The sequence below is a fragment of the Macaca nemestrina genome, chromosome 14, assembly GCF_043159975.1.
Source record: "Macaca nemestrina isolate mMacNem1 chromosome 14, mMacNem.hap1, whole genome shotgun sequence".
NCBI classification, from domain to species: Eukaryota; Metazoa; Chordata; class Mammalia; order Primates; family Cercopithecidae; genus Macaca; species Macaca nemestrina.
Window position 1 is genome coordinate 11926569 of NC_092138.1, and position 27262 is coordinate 11953830.

The 27262-nt window shown below is 42.2% G+C and overlaps 3 protein-coding genes across 9 annotated transcripts in view; all 3 read left to right on the plus strand.

Annotated features, from left to right (window-relative positions):
• TUT7 (terminal uridylyl transferase 7) overlaps positions 1-2795 on the plus strand; it is a 66438-nt gene extending 63643 nt beyond the window's left edge. For all 6 annotated transcript variants that reach the window (XM_071077594.1, XM_011771103.3, XM_011771101.3 and 3 more), the window contains one exon: positions 1784-2795. In XM_071077594.1, the coding sequence (XP_070933695.1) occupies positions 1784-1851 (68 nt within the window). In that variant the 3' untranslated portion in view covers positions 1852-2795. The remainder of the gene's footprint in view (positions 1-1783) is intronic.
• A 4861-nt stretch (positions 2796-7656) lies between these two features.
• On the plus strand, positions 7657-23105 carry LOC105498765 (iron-sulfur cluster assembly 1). 2 transcript variants are annotated; one of them, XM_071077600.1, is made up of 4 exons: positions 7657-7689; positions 16278-16331; positions 18678-18783; positions 22681-23105. In XM_071077600.1, exons 1-4 carry the CDS (start codon positions 7672-7674, stop codon positions 22827-22829), a joined length of 327 nt encoding a protein of 108 aa, XP_070933701.1. In that variant the 5' UTR covers positions 7657-7671; the 3' UTR covers positions 22830-23105. The 2 variants fall into 2 exon arrangements, with proteins under 2 accessions (XP_070933701.1, XP_011769398.2); XM_011771096.2 differs by lacking the exon at positions 7657-7689 and adding an exon at positions 8046-8218.
• Positions 23106-23517: 412 nt separating this feature from the next.
• The window catches only part of C14H9orf153 (chromosome 14 C9orf153 homolog), a 38986-nt gene continuing 35241 nt past the window's right edge, over positions 23518-27262 (plus strand). The window contains exon 1 of the mRNA XM_071077599.1: positions 23518-24799. The gene's annotated coding sequence lies outside the window, so the exon portion shown is untranslated. The remainder of the gene's footprint in view (positions 24800-27262) is intronic.

The following is a 27262-nucleotide window of genomic DNA, read 5'->3' on the forward strand; positions in this document are numbered from 1 at the left end:
ACCTGGCTGAAAAACCTAATCTCAATACTTTGTGCAGTTCACAATATCAAAGATGGTGCCTAGAATACAATGGTAGAAAATAGAGTACTTCGTTTCTTCCTGACTGAAATTTCTTACTGAATTCCCTGGCTGATAGTTTTCGTTGTGAGTTGATTATTTAGATGTCCTGCTTTGAAAAGTATGTGTTTCGGGAATGTTTTTATTTGCGTACTTACTATGTTTGCTATGGAAAATTTAGAAAGTATTGTTAAGTAAAATGAAGAAAATAAAAACCATCTAAAATCCCTCCATTCTAGCATTAACTACTTTTTAGGTTTTGGGGATAACGTTTTCCTGTCTTTTTACATTAATGTAATAATAGTTCACATTTATTAAGCATTTTCTATGTGCCAAGTACTATTCCAGTTGCTTTACATGTATTCATCTAATCTTCACAATAACTTCGAGGGGCAGGTATTGTCCTCATTTTGCAGAGAAAGAAAATGAGGCATCAAATACATGATTGGTGGGGTGTTTTTTAGTTTTTTGAAAATACTATTTATATAGTTTTATACCTTGTTTTTTCACATTATTATCCTTCTGTGTATACCTAATATTCTATTATGTGCATAGTTCCTTATATACTTGGTCATATTGTAAGTTTGGGACTTTTAAGTTCTTTGCATTGTTAAATTATAAGGTTTTTATGAATATTTCTTTAGCAGAATTTCTACCCACCTCCTCCTGATCTTCTTCCTCCTAATAATTTGGTAACCAAAAATTGATAGTTTTAATTTGCATTTCATTGATTACCCCAATATTGAATTTTTTCATATACTTATGCCATTTTTTTTCCTATTTTGTATATTACCTTTTCATTACCTAGTTGTCTATTGGTGTTCATTCTTTTATCTGTTGACTTACAAGTTCATTAAGTGTGGTAGTATGCTTAGGAAACTCTTACCCTACCCCAGGATTACCTAAATACTCACTATTTCTTATGCTCTGACTTTCTCTTAGTTACATTTAATTCTGTAGTTCACTTGGAAATGGGTAGAGAAGAAGGATATGGTGTGAGGAGGGAAACTACCTTCCTTCTTTGCCTCCAAAATTACTTATTTGACATAATACAGTTATTGAATAATTCATACTTTGCCCCATTGGTTTGAAATGCAAACTTCATTATGTATTACTTTGTTACATATAATCACCAAGAATTTCTCAGGTTTCTTAAGTTTTTTCATTGATCTATTTGTTCAGACTCCAGAACAAAATTTAGTAACTATTCTGTGGTATTGGTTTTAATCAGTAATCCTCATTCATGTCCTCTACCTGCAAATATAAATTTCCTTTTTTCCTTTTATATCTATGAGTTATTGCTACAATGATTACCATCCACAGCTTTGTATCTGCAGAGTAATGATCTAAGATAATTACTTCTGGCCAGATAATTCTTTGCAATCTATTGTGTTTGGTTGCAAATGAAGATACTGAATTATACAAGGCAGAACCTTAGGTTTGTCTGGTGCTCTGTACCAGCGTGGAAATAGTGAATATGTAAATGTATTAAAATGAGATCACTCTAGGAACCTGTCTGCATTCAGAAAGAATTTTGACTAAGCTTATATTTAATCGATCATCTGCATATATACTTTTTAATATCTAGTCTTATTACTTGATTCTAAACAAGTGACCAATTCTAGTATGAAGCTTTTGTGACTAATTAATAAGTAATTTTACGGCTTTTGTCATAAAGTGAGGCTTGTTTCATTTATATTGGGTTTTGTTTCTTCCCCTCCTCTAGGTAGCCTTTCCAGTAAATATATGACTCAGGGAAAAGCCTCAGCGAAGAGGACCCAGCAGGAATCATGAGGGAAGGAAAATGCAGCACTCTAAATGGCCACTCAGGCGTTCCTATTGACTCGGAAAATTAGGTTCATTTCACAGGACCCGCAGCGTAGATCAGGCTTCAACTTAACATTTAAGGGAAATGTCAGATTTTTTTTTAATTTAATGAAATTGTTAATGAGGAAGAATTTTTAATATAGTCTTATCCACCACACATCCCCTTAGATTTAAGGATTTTAATAGAAAGCCATGATGTATGTATTTAAGCCAGGTTAAAAGAAAAAATGTAACTATGGACCGGTATTCAATGAATACAGTTTCATGGTTTTTAATTCTTTCGAAGCACATTAAAAATGGTGTGCTGATAAACCCCAAGTAAATTAACCCTTTTTCCGTATAAATCCATTTTTTGTTTTGAAGAGGGGAAATTATATTTATTGTTGTTTACTGAATCCTTGTGTGAAAGCATATCAAATATGTATGAACTGCTACTGCTGTACTTCCAATTTACAGACATCATTTTATTGCTATTTGTAGACGCGATAACATGAACATGAGTACCTATTTATGTGGGCCTTCAGTGGATGAGAAGTGCCACTCAGGTCTCTGGGGTCTCCCTCTCTAATTTTAAGTAAATTGACATATAACTGCTATGCTTATCAAAATGAAGTAAGGAAAACAAGTAGTCCTGTTTGCCACTAAAAACATTTTCAAAGGAAAAATAAAATGAAAGTACTTTTTACTTTTTATGATACTCAGAAATTAGGATGAAGAACTTTTAAAAATTCCTGAAGATCAAAGAGGTTATCTCTGCCAGTCACAAGTGTGGTTGGTGTCATTCTGGGTCTGACTGGAGCCCTCCTGGACTGTTTCTTTAATTTCAAAAGCCCTGCAGACATAGTACCTGGTCAGAACTATGCCTCGGTTTATTTATCATTTTGAAATAAAATCAAAATTTCAACCTGTAATTTTATCTACATTATTTTCTAGTGAAAGATTCCTAAATTTCCTGGAAAAAAAAAAAAAAAAAAAGATGAAGGAATGAGGACATTGGGAATGATAGTAAGAGGAGTTTAACGAAAGAGAAGAAAGGACAAATACACTCCTCTAAAATAGCATACACAGAGTTCCCTTTGACTTGTACCCTTGCAGTCATTGGTGTGTGTTAACATCCAGTGTGTTCCAGGCTCTGGGAACATATAAATTTGTTATTATAAAAGGCACAGATGGGGGTGAGGGGGCGGGGAATTTGTAGGCAGGGAGGCGCAGGGGGTGCTTGCTGGGCAAATATTCTGGATGTCTGAGGATTCAGAAGACGCATATCCCTGTGCCCTTCTTTTTTAAAAAATTATTTGAAGACAGTCTAGCTAAAGACAAATCATATCAAAATTAAAGAGTTCAGAATTTGGAGGCCGTAGTAGAAAGAATTAGTGATCATTCCCTACTCATTTTGAACGCAAACTAATGAATGACGCAACCTGGGCTGATGCTGCTCTACGTGACTGTCCTCAGCTGCCCCCCTTCCGGTTTCTTCTCTTTAACTCATGCATGAAAGTCGACAAGGCTTACAATGCTTGTCACACTTTTCTTTGAAAAGCCCATTGATGCTGTTCTGTTGTTTTCTGGCATTATAGCAGAAGACACGTCTAAGACCAGGCTAATTTTTGTTCTCTTGTAGGTTTTGTTTTTCTGCCTGGGTGCTTCTGTTTTTTAATTTATCCCTGTAATTCAGAAAGAACATTACCTCAGTATAGAAATACATCTATCCAGCGACTTCATGCTAGGAAAACTTCAACTTTAATCTCTACATGACTGGCTTAATTTTTACTGTCATTCTGGTGCTTCCTGTTTCTAATATGGATTTTCTTATTGCACTTCTAATTTTCTGGAATTTACCTCACTGACCTTCCTTTACCTCTCATTTCCTTAATTTCCTTATATTCGCTTCCTTTTCACAGGAGCCATGTTTTCTTGTATACCTTTAAGGATGTTAAAAGTTTCCTACATTTTAATCTGATCCTTATGGTAGCTTCTGCCCAAAGTACTGGGTGTTTTGTTTGATTTTCAGTTCCTCACAGTGGATCCATGGGTCAATGAGCAGTATTTACCAGAGGGCCTGCAGAATGGATTGCCCTTGATTCTTTACTTGGATGTGGTCACAGCCCCATCTTGCTGCCCCAGCTGGGATACTGAAACATCTGCTCTTTGCTAAGTCCATTGGCCTAGCTGTCTTTCAAGTGCAGCCAGCTTATCTGTCTTCAGCTCTACAAATGCCCCATTACCAAGGTTCTCCTTGCCGCCTTCTCTCAGGAACAAAAATAGAAATCTCTTTAGTATAGCAGTGGTCCAGTGGCCCCAACCTGTGGTGGTTAAAACTTGCTCAGCTGGGTGCAGTGGCTCACGCCTGTAGTCCCAGCACTTTTTGGGAGGCCGAGGTGGGCAGATCACTTGAGGTTAGGAGTTCAAGACCAGCCTGGCCAACATGGCAAAACCCCGTCTCTGCTAAAAACACAAAAATTAGCCGGGCTTGGTAGTGGGCGCCTGTAATCCCAGCTACTCGGGAGGCTGAGGCAGGAGAATCACTTGAACCTGGGAGGTGGAGGTTGCAGTGAGCCAAGATGGCGCCACTGCACTCCAGCATCTCAGTGACAGAGCAAAACTCTGTCTCAAACAACAACAACAACAACAAAAACTCTTGCTCAATGTGTGCAGGATCAGCAGTGTGCAAAAATGTTTTTAAATGTTCTTAGATAACTTCAGTGTATTTTTCTTCTTGAAATATGTTTGACAAATGGCTTCTTTTTTTTCCTTTTTTTTTAATCTTTCATGAGTGGAAAAGATCCTGGATACATCAATAGAGTCCAGGGTTACAGGCAAAAATAGACACACACACACACACACACACACACACACGTTGAAAACGGAATTTAACAAACCCCGGTAAAACTAAAGCCCTCAGTAGTTTTTTCTCTGGAAGCAGGCATATTTGGACAGCAGCAGTCAAGAACTTCACAGACTTTCCACTGAATGGAACTCTAGACTTAGACAAGGCCTGGCCTACCTCGTTTTCCAGCTGTGTGGCAGTCCCCTAATCTCAGGCAGTTCGATTTCCATTCCAATAAAATGGAAACCATACTTGGCTTTCCACAGAGTTGTGATGTCAAGTGAGGTCTTACCAGGAAAACACTTTTTTAAATGTCTAGAACTATGAAACTAATGCCTGAAGTGCAGGGCAAAACAGTTCACTATTGTAAGTTCTGTCACGTATTAGTGGAAATCTAACAGTGGTTACAGCTTGTAACTCCTTTGACACTTACCACACCCACCTCATGTTGACACCACAGGACAGCTGCTGTTCTGAGATAAGCTCACATACTGCTTAAATAATCGTGAAATTTATTCTAACAGCTTATTTCAGGGACTTGTGCCAATTTCAAGTGATATTAGAAACTAACAAGTAGATCATGTGACTTAATGCTTATGTGCAAAACAACTAACCAAGTTAAAAACTGAATAGTAGGGTTTTTCTTTTTTGTTTGTTTTTGTTAAATAGTGGGTATTAAATAGAGGAAAGAAGTCTGTTAAACATACACAGGATCCTGAATCAGAAAATTGAGGACTAGATTTTTTCAATAGTGTCTAATGCTCTCTACTAAAATCCTTGAGTTTCAGCATCTGTAAAACTGCCATGCCTGTGCTTCTGTCCTGTTCAGCTCAAAGTTGTGAGGCTAGCATGAGATAATATAATATGCTCATGGGGTTTTCTGAATCGTGTAAAGTGCTGCACAACTGTGTAATGTGTCAGTAATTGAAAAAAAAAAAGACATGGCATCTTTTATTTTCATTAAATTTTATTTTTAGGGCTGCTTTAGGTTCACAGCAAAGGTAAGCAGAAAGAACTGAGCTGCATGTATCCCTTGTTTCCACACGTGCCCCACTGTCACTCTGCACCACAGTGGTACACTTGTTACAATCTTAAACCTACATGGACACATCATTAGCTCTCAGTGCCCATAGTTTACCTTAGGGTTCGCTCTTGGTGGTGCACATTGTGTGGATTTTGACAAATGCATAATGATATCTATCTACCATTATGGTAGTTTCACAATACATGGCATCTTTAAATACTCATTAACAATTACCATTTGAGTGAGGCTGTGTGCCTTGCACCCCTCTAAGGACTTCTCCTGTCATTTAATCTTCACAATATCTGTAGGAGGAAGGATATGAGATCCCAAACCCCCAGGTAGTCAAAGATGAAGGCCAAGAAATAAACCCACCACACTACCACCTCTCTATGCCCCTCCCTCCCTCCCTTCCTCCCTCCCTCCCTTCCTCCCTCCCATCCTCCCTCCCATCCCGTTTTTAGTTTCTTTCTTTGAAGACACAATCTCGCTCTGTCACCCAGGCTGGGGTGCAGTGGCGCGGTCTCGGCTCACTGCAACCTCCATCTCCCAGGTAGCTGGGATTACAGGTGCCCCCAACCACGCAAGGCTAATTTTTGTATTTTTAGTAGAGACGGGGTTGACCACGTTGGCCAGGCTGGTCTAGAACTCCTGCTCTCAAGTAATCTGCCTGTCTCAGTCTCCCAAAGTGCTGGGATTACATGTGTGAGCCACCACGCCTGGCCCCCAGTTTCGTTTCTTTTTTCTTTTCTTCTTTCCTTCCTTCCTTCCTGCCTTCTCTCTCTCTCCTTCTTTCTTCCTTCCTTCCTTTTCTCTTTTTTTTTTTTCTCTCTCTCTCTCTCTCTTTCACAGAGTCTCACTCCATTGCCCAGGATGGAGTGCAGTGGCACGATCTCGGCTCACTGCAACCTCCGCCTCCCAGGTTCAAGGGATTCTCCTGCCTCAGCCTCCTGAGTAGCTGGGATGACAGGTGTACACAACCACACCCGACTAATTTTTGTATTTTTAGGAGAGATGGGGTCTCACCATGTTGGCCATCCTGGTCTCGAACTCCTGACCTCAGGTGATCTGCCCACCTCGGCCTCACAAAGTGTTGGGATTACAGGCGTGAGCCACGCGCCCGGCCCCCAGTTTCTTTATGTGCAGATAAGGCTTAGGGAAAAAAAAAAAAGCATCCTCTTATTGTCAATGCGATTGCATTTCTGTAGCAGGAAGTCAGAAGTAGTTGTTGGAATTTTGAACTCTCCTTTCAGAACCTGCAGGAGATCAAAGATAAACTGGGCTTTAAAAAATGTTTCACTGATTAGTTCTTTCCACATCCAAACACTGCGAATCTGTCCTCCCCAGTACTGCTCCATAGACCCCTCCTGCCCTTTTCCCTTCACTTCTAGCACTTCAATGACAAATGCCACCTGTCTTGATGTCCTCCTCTTTTCATCTGCTAACCCTGTCCTGCCAGGATCTCATTCTTCCCTGGCCCCTCTTTACCTGGACGCCCGGGTACCGCGCCTGTGCACAGTGTCTGGTGCTCAGGAATATTGCATCAAAAGGAAGAATTAAGCCCCTGAGCAACGAGGACAAGGTCTGGCAACACGTGTTAAATCGAGTAATTGTTGCTCGCTATAAATGTGACTATTCACAGTGCTGCCCAGTCACATCTTCAAGTAAGGTTGGGTTCCCAGTTCAGCACCAGAATGAAAACTGCATTAGTCACCACCCTTCAGCATCCCCAGCAGTACAGCACGCTGGGGAGAAGCGTAGGGGGTGGAGATTTATTATACAATTATGCGGTAACGCTGTGCTCTTAAGTACTGCCTAGCTGGACCACAAAAGAAGAATGAAAATGGATGTAAATGTCTGGCATCGGAACGATCACTCTGCATTTGAGAGCATAAGCTCCCCGTGCAGGGTTGACATGCGTCCTTAAGCGTCACCGCCTATGATGATGTTTGTCACGGTGAGTATTTAAGCAGGGGGTGACGCTGCACTTTGCCCAGGGGGCAGGTGGCGAAGCTACGCGCATCCGGGGTCAGCAGGTCTGAGGTCATTGCTCGCGCCCTCCCTCCCGCCCGCTCCCCGACGTCGCACTGACTCCGTCCCCGGCGGTGACGACATTCCTCCCAGGTCCTGCGCCCCGCAGCGTAGTAACCCCACGGCAGGCCACCGCGCGCAATCCAGCTGGTGGCACCCCGGCGTTGAGCAGCAAAACCCCGCCCCGAGCGGCTTGCCCCGCCCCCGGCCCGTCACTCACTCAGCCCACCCAATGGTGGCAGTGAGGGGGCGGAGCTAGGCCTGAGGGCGCCGTGCGCCGGTGCTTGTGGCGTCAATGCGCCCGCCGTGTCCATGGAGAGAGGCTGAGGTGGCCGACCTCCGGCCCGAGGCACCGGGGCGCCGGGACGGCGAAGATGTCGGCTTCCTTAGTCCGGGCAACTGTCCGGGCTGTGAGCAAGAGGAAGCTGCAGCCCACCCGGGCAGCCCTCACTCTGGTGAGTGCTCGCGGTGCGTGGTGGGGCCCGTGACATTGCCCGTGTCCGCCCCGTGCAAGGGGAGGTCACTGCGGCCGGGAGCGGGGGCGCAGGGGCGCGGACACGTCAGACCTCGGGGCTGCCCTGACCTGCAGCACAGCCTCGCCGCCCCTTCCCCTTCGGCCCCTCTTTGCAAAGATAAACAAGTCCCGGGCGGGGCTGCTCCCTGGCCCCCGGAAACTACGTTTCCCGGCAGGCCGCGCGGCAACCGCGTGCGGGCCGGAGGGGAGCACGGGGGTGGGCGTCCCCGGGGTCCGATCGCTTCCACGCTCCGGCCGGCCTGCGCTGTTCGGCCCCTCCGGTTGAGCAGAGGCTGAACGTACCCGGTGCCGGGGGTGCCCGGTGGTGGCCCAGAGTCCTATCCTGGAGGTGCGTGGGGTGGGGAGGGACGAGGTTTTCCGAAGGACCGCTGTGTCAGGGCGACAGCGTTCGCAGAGGGCGAGCACAGCGGCAACAAAGGCCCCGGCTGCTGCCGAGGTCACGGCCGCGGCGCGCAAAGCGTTACTTACCGGTGTCCTGGGTGGTTGAGGCCTTTGAAACTCCCTCTGTGCCTCCAGCAAGCCTAGGCTCTTAGGACAAAAGATGATTTCCCGGAGTGAGTTTAAAGCGTTTTCTGGGTGAAAGGTCAAACACTCAGGGCACCAGAGTACAACCTGAGCTCGGTGTTCCAGCCGCACCGTTCAGTTTTTTTAGTGGAAGGAAAATCCCATAACATAAAATTAGCCCCTTTAAAGGGTTCGGTGCCATTTAAGACATTCACAGTGTCGTGCAACCATCACTTCTATCTAGTTCCAACATATTTTCACCCCAAAAGAAAAACTTATGATCACGTTCCTACATACACTCCCCTCTTAGTTAAGGAGATGACTTTATGCAACCATTCGCTTAGAGACTGGAAAAAAAACCGATTTAAATTGATTCATGGATTCTGTTCCATGTAATGCCAAAAGGGCCTATTACCAAAAAATAAGTTTGTAGCAAAGTAGAAGAAAATTGTGATCAGGTGAGAGAATTTATTTTTATAATCAATTTTTTAGGCCTCTGATGTTACTCTGATTATATATGGTACTGCTAGTGTACTGATTACGTATCATTCTATATTACCTCTTTTCTGTCGGAGCAAGCAAATGTTCATACGCCATGGGATGTAGAATTAAACAAGGTTTTAAGAACTAGAGGGCACAGCTCATTCTTTGTGTCTCTTTCAATCTCAGTAAGAGTTATTCAGAATTCTTCCACTGGTAATGGTAGATCCAGGAAGAGCCAGAAGGTTCAGGAACAGTTTTTGCCTTCTATTTTTTGCTTTTTGGCAACCCTATTAATTTTTTTTTTTTTTTTTTTGGAGACAGGGTCTCACTTTGTCTCCCAGGCTGTAGTTCAGTGGTGCAGTCATGGCACCCTACAGCCTCAACCTCCTGGGCCCAAGCGATCCTCCCACCTCAGGCTCCCAAATCTCTGGGACCACCGCTGTGCACTATCATGCATGCACCTAGGGTCTCCCTGGGTTGCCCAGGCTGGTCTTGAACTCCTGGGCTCAAGCAGTCCACCAGCTTAGCCTCCCAGTGTGCAGGGATTACAGGTGTGAGCCACCATGCCTGGCCCTGATGTCTTTCTTCATCACCATTTGACATGTTACCTTTTCCTTCAGAATTTCTTTTTTTTTTTTTTTTTTTTTTTGGCGGGGGGACAGTGTCTCGCTGGGTCCCCAGGCTGGAGTGCCGTGGTGTGATCACGGCTCACTGCATCCTGTGCCTCCTGAGTTCAACTCTCTGCCTCAGCCTCCCGAGTAGCTGGGATTACAGACACCCGCCACCATGCCTGGCTAATTTATTTATTTATTTATTTATTTATTTATTTATTTATTTTGTATTTTTAGTAGAGACGGGGTTTCACCATCTTGACCAGGCTGGTCTTGGACTCCTGACCTCATGATCCACCCACCTCAACCTCCCAAAGTGCTGGGATCACAGGCGCGAGCCACCGCGCCCGGCCCTTCCTTCAGGATTTCTGAGTCAGTCCCTTCCTCTCCATTTCTAGTCATTTAGAAAGATCTGCTGTGTTTCAGGACAAATGAATTAGTTATACAGTTCCCAGCCTACAGGGACACAGTCGCAGGCCAAGCCTTTGCCACCTCTTTGGTCTCTCTCTACACTTGCTCCCCTCTGCTTCAGTACATGTTGTCATAGCAGTTCTCAGTTCACAGGGTTGCCTTGTTGCCTGACTCAGCTGTTCTGGTTAACTTGCAGGAGTCTACTGTCTGAACTCTGTTGTCCTACTTACAGTATGGCTGACTTTAGAAGCTCTTTTCTCTGCGGTCTTAGAAGCTGTACCAGAGCGAAGGCACCTCAGTGCTGTTTTCCGCACAGTCTGTGTTGGTGGGCTTGCAGTCATTTTAGTTCCAGCATTCGTGCCCTAGTCAGGACACTATGGCATGTATTGCTCTTTGTGCATAGTTTAACATCAGCATGTATCATCAAGTGCAAAAATATTGATGCAGTCAAAGGCCTAATGAGTGGAGACAGATAAGAGCAAACAAAAGTATACGTAATTTAGTAAAACTGATTGGAAGAGATAAATGTTACTTGGGTCTAGTAAGTGGAGACAGGTAAGAACAAACAAAAGTATACCTAATTCAGTAAAACTGATCAGAAGGGATACATGTTACCTGGATATATAAATTTTGATATTAGTAATTTGACATGTTGCAGCATTTGAAAAGTGCTGTATCTGTGGAGTCTACCAGATGTCAGCAAAAGGCTAGGAAAAGTAATTGATAATATAACACAGTTCAATGCTGTCAATATCAGATTATCTACATCTTCCCTATTTCCCTACATATCTAGAAATTGACAAGTGGAATTGAACTTGCAGGAGCCAGATGTGATTAAAGAATTGAAGAGTAAATGCTACCCTGCTTGCAGACAGATTTATTTCCATCATTGTACAAGTCAGAGCAACCCTAATTTGTAGGATTGGGGTGGGTCACAGCTGTGCATTAAAACGCAACCAAGTTCTGTGAGAAGAATGATGATGCTGTGAGAGAATGATGATGCACAGCCATGATCATTCTTGATGTATTCATTGTGTACAGAAGGTGCCTTAGGGCTTCACTTTCTATTGGAGTCCAGTTGAGAAGCTAGGAAATGCTTAATGCTCAGTAAGGAAGTATGTGTTAGTTCACTGAACTAGAACCAGGAGTCCTTTCGAACAGTGACCAAGCACTAAGATTTCTGTCCGAAGGCAATTTAGGAAGTACTACACAGGAAGCACTGGAAGTAGCCTAGCAGTCTAACAGTGAAAGAATGGTTAAGTACATGAGAATAGATCCTGTTGAAGGATATAGTCCCTGTAAATTATGATTTTTTTAAGTTTTAGAGTTGTAACTCTTCATTCTTTGACTTACGCTGTGCAAATTATTTAATCTTTAATACCTAAATCACAATGGCAGGAATAAAAAGATGATACATTTAAACCATTAAACACTTAGAAGGTGTTCAGTAAATGGTGAATATATTTTTATTACCATGTATCAAATGAAAAAAAATTGTTACATTGTTTAAATGGAGGCTGCAAAATTATGTATATATGCCATGATTACAAACCTTTTTCTTTTTAGAGACAGGATCTTCCTCTGTCACCCAGGCTCATATGCAGTGGCATGATCATGGCTCACTGCAGCCTCAAACTCCTGGGCTCAAGCAATCCTTTCACCTCAGCCTCCCAAGTAACTGGGACTACAGGCATATGTCACCATGCCTACTAATTTTTTTTTTTTAATTAAAATTTTTTTAATTTATTGTAGAGACAGGGTCTTGCTCTCTTGCCCAGGCTGGTCTCAAACTCCTGGCCTGAAGCCATCCTCCCACCTTGGTCTCCCAAAGTGCTGGCATTACAGGCATGAGCCACCACACCTGGCCCACAAATATATATATATATGTGTGTGTGTGTGTGTGTGTGTGTATATTTATATATATAAAATATTTGTATATTATATGTGTTTTGGGTGTGTGTATACACACATACACAAATAACAAAAGACAAAACAACACTCTAATGCCAGGCATGGCTGTTAAGCAATGAGTTTGATAAAATACACTATACTTGGTCACAGGCTCTCTTTATTTATCATCTTTTGTTCCCCCAGAAAATTGATATATTGACATTAAAATGCCACATTTGTAATGAAATTAAAATAAGTTGTTGTTGGCACGTGTTTAGTACACACAATCACAGAGTTAACTTTGGGTTTTAATTTAATTTTGTTTTCTTAAACAGCAAAAAATGAAATTTGCCTGGGGAGTTACTTAAAGAAATACAGGATTGAAAATGAAAAGTTTCTCCTACAAGGATTAGAAAGTGTATTGCTATGAAGTAGTGATAAAACATTCATCTACAGTGCCTTTTCCCATAATTTTAACAGCAGAAACATCTTGGAAATACTTAGGTTTTTTAATTAGGCCAAAATACCTTACCTCAAAGATAACCTCTCACTTTAAAAGTCATATTCCTGTGATTTGCATTCAGGAAGCTCTTAAATTTTAAAACATGGGCCAAGTCTCAGGTAAGCTATAGTCATTAATAGTACATACATTTCTTGAGAATTACATGTTTCTTGGTAGTTCTGGGAAGTGCACTGGTACTGGCATTCTGCAAGGCCCTGCAGCATGCCGTGTAGTTGAAGATTTTATGCTGTTTCTCTCATGAATTTTCCCTAACCACAAAGTTGCCAGGGTATGTAGACTTAAAGCAGGGTAGGATTCTTAGCCTCTCCCTGATACTGAGACACAAAAAGTACTTTTTATAGCTCGATTTTTTTTTAAGTCCCAACTGTTCCCTGTTTAACCACTCTCACTTGTTCTGAAAATCAGATCCGTCACTTTGAAAGTCGTAAGAACCTTTTCCTTTGGTTGAGTACTCACCTGGGTTATCCATCATTAGTAACACCCTCCCGGTGAAGCACGTTTGGTTTTGGCCTGACACAGGAAAATTAAGACACATGTTTAGTTCCTGTAACAACAGCTTCCCAGGCACACAGGTTCCTGTTGAATGTTACTTTTCCCTTAAAGAGCCCTTCAATATAAGATGTAAACATCAGCAACTTTGTGATAAGTAGACCAATCCACACGAATTGCTTTCATTTACTGTATTTAAGTGTTTCCTGCTAAAAGTTGAGAAAATAAGAAAATAGATGACTTTGTAAAACCAAATTAGATAATTTAGAAAACCACTTGGAGATAAAAAAAAAATTATATATTTGGGGCTGGTAAACGGAGTAGTGTGACACACGTTTGTTTTGTTTGGATCATGCAGTGGTGTGCCCGTCTGTGCCTTTGATCTACTCACATTAAATCAAGACCACGTTTAAGATTTTAGTTCCAGCAGGTATTTTCCATGGCTATGCTTTTTGGTTTTTGTTTTTTGTTTTTTGGAGACAGAGTCTCACTCTGTTTCCCAGGCTGGAGTGCAGCAGCATGATCTCGGCTTACTGCAACCTCCGCCTCCCGGGTTCAAGCGATTCTCGTGCCTCAGCCTCCTGAGTAGCTGGGATTACAGGCACGTGCCACCATCCTCAGCTAATTTTTGTATTTTTAATAGGGGTGGGATTTCACCATGTTGGCCAGGCTGGTCTCAAACTCCTGACCTCAAGTGATCCTTCCACCTCGGCCTCCCAAAGTGTTGGGAATATAGGTATGAGCCACCACACCCAGCCAAGCTATGCCTTTTTAAAAGAAACTTACAGAAAGCTATTTTTATTTGACAGTAAATGATTAATTTCTTCAGCATGCACATAGGAAAATATGATCGTGAAAATTTACAAGTGGTTGATAAGAAAGCTAGCTTTTATTGACAATCATTTAGAATGGGGGTCCCCAGTCCCTGTGGTACAGACTGGTACTGGTCCATGGCCTGTTAGGAACAGGGCCTCACAGCAGGAGGTGAGAGCAGCAGGCAAGCCAAGCATTACCACCTAAGCAAGCTCCACCTCCCGTCACATCAGCAGCAGCGTTAGAGTCTCATAGGAGCGCAAACCCTAGTGTGAACTGCAGGTGTGAGAAGCTAGTTTGTGTGCTCCTTATGAGAACAATGCCTGATGATCTGTCACTGTCTCGCATCACCCCTAGATGGGACCATCTAGTTGCAGAAAAACAAGCTCAGGGCCCCCACTGATTGTTCGTTTTGATGAGTTGTATAATTATTTCATTATATATTACAATGTAATAATAGAAATAAAGTGTACAATAAATGTAGTGCACTTGAATCATCCAGAAGCTATTCCCCTTATCCGTGGGAAAATTGTCTTCCTCGAAACCAGTCCTTGATGCCAAAAACATTTGGGACCACTGATTTAGAAGGGTAATGAGCACTTTTAAAAATAGTAACTATTTCTATAACTATTTAAAGTTGGTATTCTGTGACTCAAAAAACAAAAACAACACCATAGTCCTGCTCTTCCCGTTTTCTCCTTCCGCTCCCTGTGTGCTACTCCCTGCGTTGTAGGACTGCTTGCTTCCTTTTCTGATAGAACCATGGGAAAAGGCCTTTAGAGGCCACCTACTGGCAGTGGTTTGTTTGTTTACAGTGACATGCAATAAGAAATGTATATACACAGATACTATATATTAATAACTGAATTAAAAGTTTTACTAAACAGTATTCACTTTTTTTAAGTGCAGTGCATTGTTTTCTGTTTTAAATTTTTAAGACATGTTGGTCTTCACATTCTAAATTGCTTTCATGCCCTTCTAAACTGGGTCTATACTGTGTTTAAACATGCTCATCTAGCTGAACGCCCACCCCGACAGGGCAGGAGAGTACACTCTAGGGCCATCCATTGGGCTGGCTCCTCCAGGTGTCAGTCCTGGCCTCAGTTTACTACCAAGTCTTAGGTCGTAATATCCAGACTTTGAGACTTCAGAAGCAGTCTCAAAAACTTTACTATACAGTAAAATGTCAGTACAAAGAACTGAAGGGCCTGCAGAGCACTGCCAGCTAGAGGAGCTGATAAAGTAGGAAGGACGCACGTAATCTCTTCATTATGATGTACTCTCATCATCATAATAATACTTGGCTTTTCTGTGCCTGACTGTCCTGAATGCTTTTCATGAGTTTAGTTAATCCTCGCAAGAATCCTGAGGAGGAGGAACTATTATCCCTGTTTCATCAGTAAGGGACTAGAAGTCAGAGAAGCCACATAGGGTGACTACCCTGGAGGCACAGCTAGGAAGTGGGCCAGGAATGCTGGAGAACAGCCTCCTTCCCAAGGAAGTGGAGTTGGTAATGCCGACCTGTTTCACACAAACTCTGATGTCTTTCTCATTTTGAGGCCCACTGAGCTGCGTTAAACAGCATTTCTCCTGGGAAACAGCTCCTCCTTGTTCTTATTTCTGTCATTGACTAGCTTAGTTTTCTTCATCTAGATCTCCTGAGATGTTGGTTTAATCCACGTTGGAAAAAATCTGTGTGAGCATTTGGTGGGACTGGTGCAAGAAGCACACCCTGGGTTATTTTATGCTGGTAACACTGTTTCCTCAAGCTATGCATTTTGTTGGATTAGAAATGGATTGTGAGTAAGAAAAAAAAAGTGTAGGATGAATAATCAACAGGAAAAACACCTGAGGTTGGCCTTCCCAGTGAGATACTTGATTCCTTCATTGGCTCTTTGTCGTAGGCAACATGCTGGTTGCTGGGCATAGAGTTGGTGCACAAAATAGATGCTGCCCAGAAAAATAGCATTTGTGATGTGAGTGAATAGCACCTTAGAGAGAAGGACAGGGAACCAACCTGACCTGAGGAGCAAGATTAAAAGGATGTTGCTAGCAGATACTTTTTAAAATAAAGAGGGTATTTTGAATTCAGTATAGTTTATGTGTTTATATTATAAAGTCCATAAGGTAACCTGGGAAGAATGGAACATAAAATTTGTCACATGAATTTGCTAAAGACAGACTTACGAAGACTGATAAATATGAGGCTTTGAGGAACAAGTTTTGTAGCTAAAAACACCATTTTCTTTTTTCAGACACCTTCAGCAGTAAACAAGATAAAACAACTTCTTAAAGATAAGCCTGAGCATGTAAGTAAAACCAGTTAATTATTCAGTAAAAACCTGAATTTCAAAATAAATTATCTTGTGATATACAGTATTATTTCATTTAGGGGTTTTTATTTAAAAGGTAAAATATACTCAGGATTTCTTTTTTTTTTTTTTTTTTGAAACGGAGTCTTTCTCTGTCACCCGCGCTGGAGTGCAGAGGCCGGATCTCAGCTCACTGCAAGCTCCGCCTCCCGGGTTTACGCCATTCTCCTGCCTCAGCCTCCCGAGTAGCTGGGACTACAGGCGCCCGCCACCTCGCCCGGCTAGTTTTTTGTATTTTTAGTAGAGACGGGGTTTCACCGGGTTAGCCAGGATGGTCTCGATCTCCTGACCTCGTGATCCACCCATCTCGGCCTCCCAAAGTGCTGGGATTACAGGCTTGAGCCACCGCGCCCGGCAGGATTTCTTCAAAATTCAAATAATATAAAAGGGCATTTAACTAAAAGGAAGTCATTCTTTCTTCCAAGAAGCAACCTCTTTGGTGTCCTTCCAGGAGTAATGTATACATTTGAAGTGGCTAGACCTGATTTTCTCAGCCTCCTCACAGTTGACACTTTAGGGCAGATTGTAGAATGTTTGACAGCATCTCTGGCCTCTGTCCACTAGATACCAGTAGTAACCCTTCTTTGCCACAACAAAGAATCCACATATGTGGAACCCACTGATACGGAAAGGTGACTGTATAGAGTAAAAGTGTTGTGAAGGGTAATGAGCACTTTTTTTTCCTGATTCTACAAAGCTTTGGTTGTCCCAACCAAAAATGTCTCCCTGAGGGCCACCACTGACCTAGACTGGGCTTGTTATTCTTGTGTGTGTCTCTTCCTACCATAAATGTTTTCATTACACTTTGCTTTTTACCCTTAATAATGTGGCTTGAAGATATTTCCATATCATTATGTAATGATCTGCCTCCCTTTCTTGGCTGCATGTAGAGTATGTTCCATTGAACAAGTTCGATTTCTTTAACCAGTCCCCATGTTAAAGGGTCATTTTCATTCAGTGCTGCCACAAACACCGTTCAGCAACTATTTAGTGGCTGCAGTGTGCTCGGCTCATTGTTCTAGACCTGTAAGCATGGCTTAGTTCACCTACATAGGATCCATTCCTATATATAGAATTGTTGAGTTAGGAGTGTGTGTATCATCTTAATTGTACATTGTTAGTTGCCAATGGAATGCTGTAAATCATTTCAAGTAATAGACTATCAATATTTAATAATTAGACTGTGGAGTGATCTGGTTTCTGTTGTTAACCAACGTTACAATGTAATGGAAGTTCTCAAACCTGCCTTTTAAAATTATTAAATTTCAGAGGATATCAGTGTTCTGATTCAATTTGGATAGACCAATGACTAGAGTACAAATTGGCCTAATGAAACAAGAGTTTAGCTTTGTAAAATCAGGAACTGCTGGTGAAATAGTACTTACAATACTTTTACTATATACAGTCACCTCCCCGTATCTGTGGGTTCCGCATACATGGATTCAGTCAACCACAGGTCAAAAATATTTGGGAAAAAAAATAGAAGGTTGCATCTGTATTAAACATGTACAGACTTTTATTCTCCAAACAATACAGCATAACAACTATTTATGTAGCATTACATTATTACAGGTATTCAAGTCATCCAGAAGTTATTTAAAGGACATGGGAAGATGTGTATAAGTTATATACAAATACTGTGCCATTTGCATAAGGGACTTGAGTGTCTGCAGATTTTTGTATACTCAGGTAGTCCTGGAACCAGTTTCCCACACATACTGAGGGATGACTGTATTTAAATGAAAAGGCAGATCAGCCCTAAGACCGAGAACTCAGGTAGATATTGTTCGAAAATTGCGTTAATGTAAACATCGATATTTTTAAAGTGCTGTTTGGTCACTTTTTTAAACTTCTTTTGTCTGAATTGACTGCAGTCTTTTGCTTTCTGGTATTTGAGACTGTACACAGGTCTGCACTCGAATTCAGATCCCATGTAGAGAGAGGATTGTCAGGTGATAGACTGTGAACCTGGTGAATCCTAACCATAAGGAAGCATTTCAGAGTATATCTCACAGAACAAGGTAGAGCAAAAACATTTTAGATAAAGTCCCAGGCTGGACAGGGTGCTCCTGCCTTGTAATCCCAGTGCTCTGAGAGGCCGAGGTGGAAGCGTTGTTTGAGTCCAGGAGTTCGAGACGAGCCTGGGCTACATAGTGAGACCCTGTGCTACAAAAAGTAAAAGAAAGTCCATTTTGGTGTGGGGAGGCTACTGTCACTTTATTAGTATAATTGTTTAATCTGTACTACTTTAAAACTAAGTTTATACTTTCACTTCTTTTTCAGGTAGGTGTAAAAGTTGGTGTCCGAACCAGGGGCTGTAATGGCCTTTCTTATACTCTAGAATATACAAAGACAAAAGGAGATTCTGATGAAGAAGTTATTCAAGATGGTGAGTTTTTAACCAACATTTTTTGGGCACGTTGTTTTGCCTAAAATTGTTAGCCTTGCACAGCACAAAGTAAAAAATAAGGATAGTAGCAGGAATTATGTAAATAATGCTCACTGTGTGTGTAGGCATTGTTTGATGGAATTTCATATATTAACTGATGTATACACAACACTGAATGAGAGTGGTACCATATCCCTGTTTTTCTGATGAAGAAACTGAGGCACAGAGGAGTTAAATAGTTTAAGGTCATAGGAAGTGGCCTAGTAAAGTTCTTTCCAGAGACTCTGCTCTTAGTAACTAATTGGTAAATTATTCTATAAGCTTGTTTGAACTATGAAAGATCATTGTTATGTCCAAAAAGTGAACCAACCTTAAACCTCGGAGTGAGCCAAGAGTTTTTGTGTAAGCAGCAGTTTTATATCTGTGTCAAATAAGTACAAGTTGAGCATTCCAACCCAAACATCTGAAATCTGAAACACTCCCAAATTCAAAACTTTCAAAGTGGGTGCCAGCATGACACTCAGAGGAACTGCTCATGGGAGCTTTTTGGATTTGGGATGCTCAGGCAGTAAGTGTAATGCAGATACAGTCACACATCACTTGACGTTGGAGATACATTCGGAGAAATGTGACATGAGACAAATACCCTGGGGTGTACTTACACAAACCCAGATGGCAGAGCCTACCACATGCCTCGGCTAGATGATACAACCTATTGCTCCTAGGCTTCAAACCTGTACTGCATGTGACTGTGCTGAATACTGTGCACAGTTCTAACACAGTGGTAAGTATTTGTGTAAACATACCTAAACAAAGAAAAGGTGTAGTGAAATTTCACTGTAAAAGATCAAATGTGGTCAGGCGTGTGAACACAAGCCTGTTGTCCCAGCTACTCAGGAGATTGAGGCAAGAGGATTCCTTGAGCACAGGAGTTCAAGATTGTTGTGTACTGGCCGGGCGTGGTGGCTCACCCCTGTAATCCCAGCACTTTGGGAGGCCAAGGTGGATGGATCACGAGGTCAGGAGTTCACGACCAGCCTGGCCAACATGGTGAAACCCCATCTCTACTGAAAATACAAAAAATTAGCCAGGTGTGGTGGCACACCCCTGTAGTCCCAGCTACTGGGAGGCTGAGGCAGAAGAATCGCTTGAACCCCGGGAGGCGGAGGTTGCAGTGAGCCGAGACTATGCCATTGCACTCCAACCTGGGTGACAAAGCAAGACTCCGTCTCAAAAAAAAAAAAAAAAGAGATTGTAGTGCACTTTGTTCATACCTGTGAATAGCCACTGCCCTTCATCCTGGGCAACATAGCAAGACCTCCGTCTCTTAAAAAGAAAAAAACATGAAGAAGGAGAAGAAGATAAAACACGGGACACCTGTATGTGGCACTCACCATGCATGGAGCTTGCAGGACTGGAGGTTGTCCTCGTGAGTCAGCGAGTGAGTAGGGGAGTGGTGAGCGAATGGGAAAGCCTAGGACATTACTTTGTAGTACTATAGACCTTATAAACCTTGTACATTTAGTCTTCAGTAAGAAATTAACCTTAGTTTACTGAAACTTTTTTACTTCGTAAGCTTTGCGATTTTTTTTATTTTAACTTTTTGACTCTTTTGTAATAACATTAACTTGAAACATACATTGTACAAATGTACAAAAATTTTTTATGTCCTTATTCTATAAGCTTTTCCCTATTTTTAATTTTTTTTCTTCTTTTTTTTTTTTAACTTTATAAACGTTTTAATTAAAAACTAAGACACAAACATGCGTATTAGCTTAGGCCTCCACAGGGTCAGGGCCATCAGTATCCCTGTCTTCCACCTCATCCTCTCGTCCCTTTGCCATCAGGAGCAGTAACACTCATGGAATCGTCATCTTCTCTGATAACGATGCCTTCTTCTGGATACCTCCTGAAGAACCTTCCTTAGGCTGTTTCACAGTTAACTTTTTTTTTCTAAGTAGAAGTACACTCTAAAGTAACAATTAAAAAGTATAGTATAGTAAATACATAAAGCAGTAACATAACCATTTATTATCATTATCAAGTATGATGCATGTACATAATTGAACATGCTTAGACTTTTAGACGACTGGTAGTGCAGGTTTGTTTACACCAGCATCACCACAAACACCTCAGTCACGGGCTGTCTTGTGATATTATGGTGGTTACAGCATTGCTAGGCAATAGGAATTTTCAGCTCCATTATAATCCTTTTTTTTTTTTTTTTTTTTTGAGACAGCGTCTCGCTCTCTCGCCCAGGCTGGAGTGCAGTGGTGTGATCTCAGCTTGCTGCAACCTCCGCCTCCTGGGTTCAAGCGATCCTCCCACCTCAGCCTCCCAAGTAGCTGGGATTGTGGCGCCCACCACCATGCCTGGTTCATTTTTGTATTTTTAGTGGAGCTGTATTATCAACTCACGTTTTTGAGGAATCCTGTATTTCCAATTTTTATTAAAAACTATTTTATTATAATTACATTTAATTATAATTAAAATTATTTAATTATTTTTACCACTGCCCCCTTCTTCCACCCTCTAATCTGTTAAAACCTATCTAGAATAAATAATTTATCTTGTCATTGGAAGTATGCACTTAGTTTGCAGTTCTTACCTCCATGGGAGAATGAGGCCTAGATTCCTAAGTGTGCTTTCTTATTAAACTAAAGTTACTAAGCAATAAAGACCTTTTAAAAATATATTATTTTGAAAATTATAACACATTATAAACCTTAAGATTCTCATCTTAAAGAAGAGGTGACTTATTTACATATTGTTTATGTTTAGCTAATGGCTCAATTTCTTATAAGGAAGAAAGTTTTTTGTTTTGGTTTGGTTTTTTATTTGTTTTTTGAGACAGAGTCTTGCTCTCTTACCCAGGCTGGAGTGCAGTGGCACAATCATGGCTCACTGTAGCCTCTGTCTCCCTGGCTCAAGCAATCCTCCCACCTCAGCCTCCCGAGTAGCTGGGACTACAGGCACCCACCACCGTGCCCAGCTAATTTTTGTATTTTTAGTGGAGACAGGGTTTTGCCATGTTTCCCAGACTAGAAAGCTTTCTTAAACTGATTGTATTTGTTGGCTGGGCACTGTGACTCACACCTGTAATCCCAGCACTTTGGGAGGCTGAGGTGGGAGAATCACTTGAGCCCAGGAATGCAAGACCAACTTGGACCACATGGTGAAACCCTGACTCTAAAAAAAATACAAAAATTAGCTGGTCCTGGTGGTGTGTGCCTGTAATCCTGTGGGAGGATCACTTGAGCCTGGGAGGCGGAGATTGTGGTGAGCCATGATCATACTACTGCACTCCAGCTGGGGTGACAGAGCGAGACTCTGTGTCAAAAAAAAAGATTGTATTTACAAAGACGCTGATCTCTACCTGTGTAATTACTAGGGAATAGTACCCGTTTTCCATCCCATAACCAGAAAAGACTATTGTTGTACTGATTGATCTTACTAAAATAGCCCCATTGTATCGCAGTCCTTTGTATATCTTTAAGCTTAAATCCGTGTATCTAGTGTATAGATGTTATTACAGAATTTTCATAAATTTTTTTTCATTTCATAAAACTCACCGAGAATATACCTTTTCTTCACGTTGCAAACTGGAAAAATGAGTGAAGTATAGTGAAAGGTAAATTCTCATTTTGCATAAAATTGTCATGGGATACTTCTAAAATTCTCCCCTAATGTGATTGTTTGTGACATAAATTCGTGTGTGGGAAAGAAAGGGCAGACAGGAAACTGAATGCTTAATTCCTTAAGGAAATAATTTAAAATGTTCAAAGCTTCCTGTTTGACTTTTGTTGATAGTCACTATTTAAAGTTCACTTGTGCTTTGAATCAGCGAGTTCCATAAGGCTCCTGGCTTTATATGACACATGCTTTCTTTTCCCCAAGGAGTCAGAGTATTCATCGAAAAGAAAGCACAGCTAACACTTTTAGGAACAGAAATGGACTATGTTGAAGACAAATTATCCAGTGAGTTTGTGTTCAATAACCCAAACATCAAAGGGACTTGTGGCTGTGGAGAAAGCTTTAATATTTGAAATCTCAGGACTCTTCTGGCCGTAGGTTCCAGGAAAGCTCGTGGAAGCCTTGTTGCTCACTGCAGAAATCGTGTGACTGTCACATGCTGGAAAATAAAGTGATACATCTTGAAAATGAAGCCAGTGTGTTGGATTCCAGAAGAAATGATATTTGTATTCTCTATAGGGGACAGAAAGTGAGAAGCCATCACTCTCTTTGGATCATTTAGGTCTCTTGCATCCTTTGTTTTAGAACCAGTTTTATTAAAGTTGCCTTCCTGGCTACCTGTTTATCCATTTCCTGAACTGTGTGCACTCCTTAGATCGCTATTGAATGGCTTGAACATCCCTCAACATTTCTCCCAACCAGATCGGCGACTCCAAAAATCCGAGACAGGACATCCTGACTGCTGGTAGTAACATGGTGGTGCATTGTTTTTTCCACCCAAACTTAACATAGCCTTTGTATACACTTTGATGAAAAATTTCATTGTCAGATGCCTCATTGCGTACCCTTTAATAGTACCAGGCAAAGATTTTCTTCAACTATAGTACAGATTAGTTCTGAGTGATGGTATCAAAAGGTGAGAAAGACGCCATCCATTTGTTTTTTAATCCATTTATTTTGCCACCCTATATGTCTGTTCAGAGAGGGGATCTCAAGCTGACTTTGATTCTTTTAGTTAAGGAGTCTCTTAAAGCCATCTAGCCCACCTCCCTCAATTCCCTGTGTGAGGAAGCAAAACCCCAGAGAAGCCAAAGGGCTCCTGTCCACTCCGATTCCACAGGCCGGGGAGAGTAGGGACTCTAACCCCCCTCCCCTTCCTTGTAGGTGACACATGCTTTGTCCTCTGAGGCAGTCAGTGAAGGCAAATGGTCTGACTTCTTTATGTGGTCAACATTTTGATAGAATTTCTTTATAATTTGATAGAGATTATATTGTTTTTGTTTTATTTTGAGTGAGAAGAATTTTAAAACCTTTTTATGTGAATTACCATCTTGTTTCTTTCACCTTTGAAACAGTGGATTGTAGCAGAGACATTGTAGCAACCCAGAGTTATGCTTTTGGAATGTGGTCCTCACTGTGCAGGAGAACATGGGGATCCTTTGTTAACATTCCCAGTGTGCACACACTTTCTGCTTCCTCCGTCCAGTTGCTCAAGTTCTTAGTATTTTAGCCTAACGTTTTTATCACCTACTTTTCTTGAAAAGTGTTCCTTTTGTCACTTAGTTACTGATTTTCCTGGGTTTGACATACTAAGTATTCTATGAGATGATATATATGCTTTTTTTGAAAGCTAATTCTCATGAATTCAAGTAGCTGAGTTCCTTTGTTTCTTTTATTCACTAAAGTAGCTGGCACAAAACACAGAAACCTAGAGCAGTAGTTTTATGTCAATGCTCATGAGTTTGTATCGATAATATAATTGTTGATCCACTTATAATTCGTGCAATACTGTATGTATGTAGACATTGAGTTGTCAATTAAAGAAAATGTGGCCTCTTTGTGATCATAAAATTGCCTTGTTGAGGGGAGAGGGTTTGGGACAGCAGCTGCTAAAGCCAATAAAAAAATGACTGTCTTTTTTGCCTAGGCTGCCTGTCACCAGGCGTCTTCTCTGCCTGACACTGTTTCTTCCAGAGTCCGAGCTGCTGACTCTCCACACAGCCCGGGAGAGACCATCTCAGGTGGCGCTCGTCTCCCTGGCTTTGCTGGCCAGGCTTTCCTCCTTGTCCTCCCCCTGTGAGGTCATCCGCCCCAGCAGGCAGCTTCCTCATGTCCTCATCACTACCTGGAGCGCTTTTCCCTCTGGCGTCTGAGCTTTTTATAGGAACCTCCTCCAAGAATGTTCTCAAGTGTTCACTCAGGCACAGTAGTGAGCACTGACTCTCTATTAGCCCTGAGGTTTCGCAGGTCATTAGAGACAGTCCCAACCTCAGAGAGCTTTAAGTCGGCAAATGAAACACCAACGGAGAGCGTCGATCGCATGGTAAGTGTTGTGAGCAGCTGGCGGTGATTGCTTGCTCACTGCATGCCTGGAAGTGTTCTAATACACATCGTCATCTCAGCGATCTGAGAACGCAGGTCTGCCTACTGTCTTTCTCGTAGATAAACCAAAACCCAGCTTAAATAAAATAGCTAAGGTTACACTAAGTGGCCGAGTCAGAATGGCGCCCCGTGCCTGTGACTCCAGATGCTGTGCTCCTAGCTGTTAGGCCATACTGCATGTCCTGATGGAACTAACAGTGCGCTTCTAAAAACGTATCCTACAGGTTATGGCCCCTGCACCTAGTTGAGAGATTTCGGGAAGAGGAAAGACAGTGAATGGTACTAAAGAGGGTTGAAAAAACACAGAGGGCGTGTTCTCACTTATAGGTGGGAACTGAACAATGAGAACACTTGGACACAGGGAAGGGAACATCACACACCAGGTCCTGTCATGGGGAGGGGGGCGGGGGAGGGATAGCATTAGGAGAAATACCTAATGTAAATGATGAGTTAATGGGTGCAGCACACCAACATGGCACATGTATACATATGTAACAAACCACGTTGTGCACATGTACCCTAGAACTTATAATAAAAAAATTAAAAACACAGGGAAGCTAAGCACTCAGGATACTGAGGCCTGGAGAGGAGCATGAAGGCTGAAGGGTGAGGTAGACGCCTGGGGCATTTGGGCTTTCTGCAAGTTCTGTAGGCCTTGGGGCCACTGAAAGTGTTTAGGGGCACTCATTAGAAAATTGCATTTAGAAGTGTCACGTGGCCTGGACTAGGCTGATGAGGACAGGAGGAAGCTACTGCAAAGCCCGCTATAATAGGACCTGAGCAGGGACCCATGTGAGGAAGGCTTAGGAGGCAGAAAGGATGGTACTCTCTCTATGTGTAGCCCAGCCTCATCAGCCAGTGTTTTGTGACTCATTTCTATTTGTACAGGCAGTACTTGTACTGTTCCTTGGTTTTGGTTCTTGTCTCTTGTACAATATTGAAAGGTTCTCGGAGACGGGAATACAATTGCTTCTTTAATGTTCATTTAGCATTGGGCAGGTCAGAATTATTTTTGCAAAATGGCTCCATCCTACGGCCATGTCATACCATGTCATGCAAGCCTGAGCCCTCACCAGGAAGATTCTGTCTGTTGCACCACATTCGTCCACACTCTGCTCACAAACACTGGTCGTTGTGTTAGGCCATTTGGCAGTGCCCCTGGGTGATGGGTAGGCCAGCAGATCTGTCGCATAGCAGCAGATCTCAGGCTTTTCATGATCAGTTATAAGCCCACTCTTCCACATCAGGATGCTAAATTGAATGGATCAGGCCATCAGGACAGAGGCCTGCTGTGCTCCATTGTTGCAGGGCGCCTCCCAGCCCTCTGCCAACGGACCCACCAGAATGATGTTATTTCTCAAACAGGAAAGGGTTGGGAACAATCCCTACAAGATCAGATGTCCCTAAGATTTCTGGTATTTCCTAGGTTTCACTCAGCAGGAAATACTGGGAAAAAAAAAATGGCCTTTCTTGTCACGTTCTGATACCTGAGAAATCAGGAAATGGAAAAGCCTGTGTTAAGCTGAGCTGTAAGCAACATCAGTGTCTCATTTCAGCCTTAGAGCAGACGTGACGTGGGCCAGAGGCAGCATCAACCCAGAATAAACCCAAATACAGCTCACCTGAGCTCAGTGCAGGCTGGGGGACTGGCCTGGAAAGGTGTAGGTTTGGGGTGAGATGGGCCTGGATTTGAATCGTGGTTCCTGTCATTTTGTAGCCATGTAACCTTCTGTAGAACCATCTCAGAATTAAGGGGGATGTGATGAGCTAACTACACATAAATGGCATCCTGCTAAGAGTAGACATTTCTTACATTGTAGTTCTCATCCCTTTTAGCCATTTTCTTGTGCCAAAAGGGATAGTATGCTAATGGGCTATCAATCAAAGCAAGAGCTTAGGGAAAGACTTTCAACACAATTAGGGAGTTATTGTCCCATATTCAAATCTGGGGGAAGTTTGCTGTATTTCCCTCAAATGACCACAGTAACTTCTTTGAAAAGAACCATAAATTAATTGCAAATACAACCATACAGAGAAATTTCATTCTCTTAGTGGCTGATTAACTGTAGACAAACCTGCCTTAATCGAGGAGCTGTTTTGAAAAGCTCATTCCCCAGTGGGAACTCAGTCTCCTGGACCCGGGTGGGTCTCATCAGACAAGAGAGGTAGGAGAGAGGGAGGTGCACGCTAGCCTCAGCCTCTGCTGAAATACAGAGCCATGTGGTCACTGTGGACGCACTTCCTCCCTCGCTGCTGTGCAGTGTTCAGGGAAGGCTTCATTTCACACCAACCTTTAGTGGGGCAAGGGCTCTGTACCAGTGGTACTGAGCTTAAAACTAGCCTACTTGACAGCCTTGGTGGGTTACTGCTTTCACTTCCACTAGCTAGTGATTCCCAAACTTTT

Coding starts and splice junctions, on each gene's coding strand:
- LOC105498765 (XM_011771096.2), top strand. CDS start 8,138: ATGTCGGCTTCCTTAGTCCGGGCAACTGTCCGGGCTGTGAGCAAGAGG. Junction 8,219..16,277: donor CCCGGGCAGCCCTCACTCTG/GTGAGTGCTCGC, acceptor TTCTTTTTTCAG/ACACCTTCAGCAGTAAACAA. Junction 16,332..18,677: donor TTAAAGATAAGCCTGAGCAT/GTAAGTAAAACC, acceptor CTTCTTTTTCAG/GTAGGTGTAAAAGTTGGTGT.